At 39.2% G+C, this 6,977-nt stretch overlaps 1 protein-coding gene across 1 annotated transcript; it reads right to left on the reverse strand.

The window, feature by feature from the left end:
* Positions 1 to 800: 800 nt before the first annotated feature.
* Positions 801 to 4,396, reverse strand: LOC140149915 (uncharacterized). Its single transcript, XM_072171929.1, has 2 exons — positions 4,015 to 4,396; positions 801 to 2,727 (listed from the first exon to the last, which is right to left on the reverse strand). Exons 1-2 carry the CDS (start codon positions 4,235 to 4,237, stop codon positions 1,301 to 1,303), a joined length of 1,650 nt encoding a protein of 549 aa, XP_072028030.1. The 5' UTR covers positions 4,238 to 4,396; the 3' UTR covers positions 801 to 1,300.
* Between the last annotated feature and the right edge of the window lie 2,581 nt (positions 4,397 to 6,977).

The following is a 6,977-nucleotide window of genomic DNA, read 5'->3' on the forward strand; positions in this document are numbered from 1 at the left end:
AAAGTCGGTCATTATTTGAACGCTTTCACATGTTTGTTTGGTGTTTCCCCAAAACACAATGAGCAGTACAACAATTTAAACGTAAATCGTATTGTACGAGCTGTCAGGAATATACTTTCAACTCAGTAGTAACAAAAACCAACTTAAAGGCACTATAAGGGAATCACTAAATTGGAAATCTAGATAACAAAATAATTGAAAATCTGATTTCTGCATATCTGTAAAGAGTCTAACTAGGTGAGCTAAGATACATTGCATATACGTACAATAGTTTAATTTCTTGGTAGATAAATCCATAATATCCAAAACCGTTTGTATTAACTTTATCCTTTTCTAGTTAGCATCAAAACCCTGTCTCAAATGTCTGCATGATTGACGGGTGATATAACATTCTTTCACTGAAGACTGAAAATATTGAAGCTACAATTGAGGAACGTGCTATCTACTGAAGATAGTACACGTCATATTGAAGCTACGAGATGAACGTGCTATCTACAGAAGATAACACACGTCACATTGAAGCTACCAGATGAATGTACTATCTACTGAAGATAGCACACGTTATATTGAAGCTACAGATCGGGTACCAGATGAACGTGCTATCTACTGAACATGTGGAAGATAGCACACGTCATATCAAAGGTACGTGCTGAACATGCTATCAACTAGTGATAGCACACGTCATATTAAAACCACCAAATGAATGTTGCACATATTTGCCTTTTTCAAAATAAATAGGCAATGTTTTGTTAATTTCGTTTTTATTAAATCTTAAAATATTAAATGTATTTACACAAGGGACAATTAAAATACATACATCTCAGATAAAATATGAATACATTCTAAAAGCAATAATTATATTGAGTCGTAAATTAGCAAAATACCGTATAAAAATTATATAAATTTGTTTTCATTAATAGAAAAACATAGAAAAACCTCATGAATTCTATTGAAAGTGTACAGTATAAGCCTACACGTATGTGCGGAATGAAAAAGGAAGGACAAATGCCAAGGTAAAACAACAGATTTAGACTTTTTGCAGCAGATCTCCAGCACTGCTGGGCAAAACACTCTCTACAAAAGATTTTGTGGTATAATTTTCTAGCTATATATAATACAGAAGGCACGCCATATATAAAGATACTATCTACCGTAGATTGCATCACAACTTGTGTTGTTGTTTTTTCGTTTCCACACAAAACATTCATATGATTATATAATAACTACCCAGAAAGAAATCTAGGTTCTTTTAAAATTCTGTAAAATGTAAAAAAAAAAAAAAATATCACACGACAGTTCTTTAGTTCTTGAATTTTCTGATGGCATCAGCAATCCAGTTGGTAAACCCCAGATCGCTGCGCAGTTCTGTAATGCCCTGGACGACTTGATAAAACACACTCGCTCTCCGCTCAAAATCAGCTTGTCTCGCATTGATATCCTCAAGATCTGTTGCTGGTCTCCTGCATGAAGTCTTGGGCAAACTTTGACCATGAAGTATTTGGTGTAACTCTGGCACATGAAATAGACCACGCAGCATACGGATGCAATGGTCTAATTGGTGTTCAGCATCGTTTAGGAAACGTAATCGTAAATCAGTATGATGACGTCTTTCATGATCTTGTATGATGGTGCTATCTTTATCATCTGGAGACTTAGAGGAGTCAAGAAATACACTATCAGAGTCGGTCTTTGGAATCTGAGCACAGATATCAAGGATAGTGATTGGTGTCTTTGGTGTGACGCAAGATTCTGATTGCTGACATTTATCAACTCTATTGTTTGTTATTGTCCCTATCAATGTTATGTCGCGTTTCGATGGTGGCGGACATTTATCACCGCCATTGCTTGTCTCGATTATTGTTATGTCGTGGTCCAATGTTGGCTGACATTTATCACCGCCATTGCTTGTCTCGATTATTGTTATGTCGTGGTTCGATGGTGGCGGACATTTATCACCGTCATTGCTTGTCTCGATTATTGTTATGTCGTGGTCCGATGGTGGCGGACATTTATCACCGCCATTGCTTGTCTCGATTATTGTTATGTCGTGGTCCGATGGTGGCTGACATTTATCACCGCCACTGCTTGTCTCGATTATTGTTGTGTCATGGTCCGATGATGGCGGACATTTATCACCGCCATTGCTTGTCTCGATTATTGTTGTGTCATGGTCCGATGATGGCTGACATTTATCACCGCCATTGCTTGTCTCGATTATTGTTGTGTCATGGTCCGATGGTGGCGGACATTTATCACCGCCATTGCTTGTCTCAATTATTGTTATGTCGTGGTCCGATGGTGGCTGACATTGATCACCGCCATTGCTTGTCTCGATTATTGTTATGTCGTGGTTCGATGGTGGCGGGCAATTATCACCGCCATTGCTTATCTCGATTATTGTTATGTCATGGTCCGATGCTGGCTGATATTTATCACCGCCATTGCTGGTCTCGATTATTGTGGTGTCATGGTCCGATGATGGCTGACATTTATCACCGCCATTGTTTGTTATTGTCTCGATTATTGTTTTATCATAGTCTGGTGATGGCGAACTTTGCAGTGATTCTGTTTCATCAGATTGTCTTTTTGAATTGTCCGAAGTCCGAGATGACAAACTCTGCACTGAGTCCGTTCCTTCAGAGTTTCTTCTTTTTGATTTCCGTTTTTGTGGCATGCGATGAGCAAAGGAGTCTACTGATTTGGTTCTCATTCGGTCATTATCTTGATCTGCAAATTTGAAAATAAAATGAATTCATTTAAAATGGTGGCGTGTCAACAGAGGGGCACGGTAAAATTATGATAATGATGATAACTCAAGAACTTCCCTCTACTGTCCCGTTTTCTCTCTGTCCCTGTCACCTCTATTCTTATGAATCATTATATGCGAGGCCAAAATCTTATGACGGACAAACATGTTGTGACATTTTGCTATATGCCCCATTTCTCCAATAGATGTCCAATCCCTAGAAGCAAGAGCAAGGATGGATCCAGGGTTTTCAAATGGGGTAGGGTATTATGAAATATAGCCCAAGGGAGATCCCGGAGTTTCAAAATTGTCAAAAATGGTGGTCAAAATCATCAATTATTTTTCTCCCTTTTTTAATGTCTTTTTCAGAGGAGGGCCCCCGGATCATGCCTAATAGGATTTGGATTTAGGACACCAAAGAAGGGGACATGTATGCATGTGACAAATGATACGAGTGCAGTCAAAATACTACCAAAATTTTTTATCTCCATGGGCCCAGTGTTGTTTGTGTTTATGATATACAGGCTACTGCACAATGCTCCATAATACCTAAATAAAAATTTGTGCAAGTAAAAAGCGCCCGTTTTGGCAATTGGAAAATACAATTGTGACATGATGCTTACATCAACGTCAAGGACGCAGTCTTAGCTCTCGAATGCCGTTTGTTCTGTTAAATTTGCTTGTTTTAATCTCGAGTCCCATTCCTTCTGCGTGACCGTCACCTGCTTGAAGGCAGGGCAGCAAGAGCAGGTGACGGTCACACAGAAGGAAGGGAGCTCTGAGTGACCCATGTACACGAAGACCAAACTGTAAAATGGACTAAACTGTTGATTTCAAAATATCGGATTCAGCTGCTTCTGCTCGAAAATGTCAGTGCATGTGTTAAGTGAAGCAGATCTCTGGATTGCCGAAACCAAAATGAATGAAACAAACGGTATTGAAAAACTAGGACTGCTCCCTTGACGTTGATATAAGCATCATGTCACAACAGTATTTTCTAATTGCCAAAGACGGCGTTTTCCACTTGCACATTTTTTTGAGACAGGCTGTATTGAAAATTGCTTCAATTGTTGCTTCAATTGTCAAAGGTGAGATCCTTATGCAGCACGATATACAGACAACGTTATTATATTACTCTGACGGAATTGTAGGATTTTTGGCCTTTTGAGCATCTCCTCATTCAAATATGTATGTTTTACTGTTATTGCATTGTTGTATTTGGAATGAAATAAAGATTTTTGATTGATTGATTGATCGTATCATCTCACCTTTAGCACAATTTGCGATCCTTGCCAATTTTGCCATGTAATAAGTTGCATTCTTTCCTCTTCCCCACATAACTAACACATCTTTCCCTACACGTAAATCATTCCGTACACCCATGTAGTCGGTGATAATCTGATGTCGTCGTACTAAGGAATGCTTCCCGTAGTCTTTCTCTGGTTCCAACCACATCACTTCAATATGACCATTTTTCTCTGCTATCGACATTTTGTAATTACAATTGGCCTGGGCTTTTAAAGATCCTGTTAAAACTATAGGCCTATATTCTTGTCAAAAGGTATGTTTGCAGTTACTCATGAAACCTGGAAATACTGAAATTGTGTGCGGGGAAGTAGTACCGCGATGCTTGAAGAGTCATGTGGGTTAGTTCAGAAATGCCGGTGAATTACATCTTGAGTATCTCGAGACGATAGAAAGCCCAATTGATTTACCTGAATGGAATGAATTCTGTTTTCACACATGTTTTCAGCAAGCATCAATTGATCAATACTAAGTATTTATTTGTGTCAACTCTTTTTTCTCTACATAATCTCAACATGTTATAATGCCTTCTTGAAATCACTAACTATACTCGATTGGACTGGGACAGAATGTGGTTCATTTATATACTCTTTCAGTTATTAAAAATATGCTCTTGATCACGAAAAATAGTTTGTTCTGAACTTCATTTCAGAAGAAATCTGCATAAATCATTAAAAAAAAATCCGTTTAGTTTGAAATCAGCTACTCGGTTCTTTCAAAGACACGCGAAATGAAATATTTTCAAACAGTATGTAATCTTCATTTAAATTGGGACTTCTGCAGAAGGTTTTATTCACGACTCTTGCGACCGATTCAAATGCATTGATAGGACCTCTGATCACTTTGAGTCACTTTGATCTGAGACGTCAGTTGAACGTGACTTTGATCTGAGACGTCAGTTGAACGTCACTTTGACCTGAGACGTCAGTTGAACGTGACTTTGATCTGAGATGTCAGTTGAACGTGACTTTGATCTGAGATGTCAGTTGAACGTGACTTTGACCTGAGACGTCAGTTGAACGTGACTTTGATCTGAGATGTCAGTTGAACGTGACTTTGATCTGAGACGTCATTTGAACGTGACTTTGATCTGAGACGTCAGTTGAACGTGAGTTTGATCTGAGATGTCAGTTGAACGTGACTTTGATCTGAGACGTCAGTTGAAAGTGACTTTGATCTGAGACGTCAGTTGAATGTGACTTTGATCTGAGACGTCATTTGAACGTGACTTTGATCTGAGACGTCAGTTGAACGTGAGTTTGATCTGAAATGTCAGTTGAACGTAACTTTGATCTGAGACGTCAGTTGAACGTGACTTTGATCTGAGACGTCAGTTGAACGTGACTTTGATCTGAGATGTCAGTTGAACGTGACTTTGATCTGAGATGACTTTGATCTGAGATGTCAGTTGAACGTGACTTTGATTTGAGACGTCAGTTGAACGTGACTTTGATCTGAGACGTCAGTTGAACGTGACTTTGATCTGAGATGTCAGTTGAACGTGACTTTGATCTGAGATGTCAGTTGAACGTGACTTTGATCTGAGATTACTTTGATCTGAGACGTCAGTTGAACGTGACTTTGATCTGAGACGTCAGTTGAACGTGACTTTGATCTGAGACGTCAGTTGAACGTGACTTTGATCTGAGACGTCAGTTGAACGTGACTTTGATCTGAGACGTCAGTTGAACGTGACTTTGATCTGAGACGTCAGTTGAACGTGACTTTGATCTGAGACGTCAGTTGAACGTGACTTTGATCTGAGACGTCAGTTGAACGTGACTTTGATCTGAGACGTCAGTTGAACGTGACTTTGATCTGAGACGTCAGTTAAACGTGACTTTGATCTGAGATGTCAGTTGAACGTGACTTTGATCTGAGACGTCAGTTGAACGTGACTTTGATCTGAGATGTCAGTTGAACGTGACTTTGATCTGAGACGTCAGTTGAACGTGACTTTGATCTGAGACGTCAGTTGAACGTGACTTTGATCTGAGACGTCAGTTGAACGTGACTTTGATCTGAGATGTCAGTTGAACGTGACTTTGATCTGAGACGTCAGTTGAACGTGACTTTGATCTGAGATGTCAGTTGAACGTGACTTTGATCCGAGATGTCAGTTGAACGTGACTTTGATCTGAGATGTCAGTTGAACGTGACTTTGACCTGAGACGTCAGTTGACCGTGACTTTGATCTGAGACGTCAGTTGAACGTGACTTTGATCTGAGACGTCAGTTGAACGTGACTCTGATCTGAGATGTCAGTTGAACGTGACTTTGACCTGAGACGTCAGTTGAACGTGACTTTGATCTGAGACGTCAGTTGAACGTGACTTTGATCTGAGACGTCAGTTGAACGTGACTTTGATCTGAGACGTCAGTTGAACGTGACTTTGATCTGAGACGTCAGTTGAACGTGACTTTGATCTGAGACGTCAGTTGAACGTGACTTTGATCTGAGATGTCGGTTGAATGCAACGTGACTTTGATCTGAGATGTCAGTTGAACCACGTTTATAATTACGAACAATATTTAAAATTTCCTCTATTTTATCGAACAGCTGTACATGTGTTGGTGTTCAATTCTTGATGACCAATACATGGACAGCCACAGCTGAAGGTCACATGAAGATAGCACACGTCACATTATAGCTTTATTGATAAGCAATCTATCTACTGAAGATAGCACACGCTAAAAATAGCTATAAGAGTAATAAGACTGAGGACAAATCTACTGAAGATATATAGCCCATGTCATTATTATAATAGCTGCGACATGCTTGCCATTTATTAAAGATATAGCACCTCAAATGTAACATTATGAGACAGCAATGCTATCTACCGTAGATAGTACATATTACATTATAGTAATGAGACAGCAATGCTCTACTGGAGATAGCACAATATTACATTATAGTATTGCAATA

This window comes from Amphiura filiformis, chromosome 4, assembly GCF_039555335.1.
Source record: "Amphiura filiformis chromosome 4, Afil_fr2py, whole genome shotgun sequence".
Taxonomy (NCBI): domain Eukaryota; kingdom Metazoa; phylum Echinodermata; class Ophiuroidea; order Amphilepidida; family Amphiuridae; genus Amphiura; species Amphiura filiformis.

What these genes read in the sequence shown, in the direction of transcription:
- LOC140149915 (XM_072171929.1), bottom strand. Translation starts at nt 4,237, where the DNA reads ATGTCGATAGCAGAGAAAAATGGTCATATTGAAGTGATGTGGTTGGAA. An exon ending in GATCGCAAATTGTGCTAAAG is followed by an intron (nt 2,728 to 4,014) that starts GTGAGATGATAC and finishes TCAAATTTGCAG; the next exon opens with ATCAAGATAATGACCGAATG.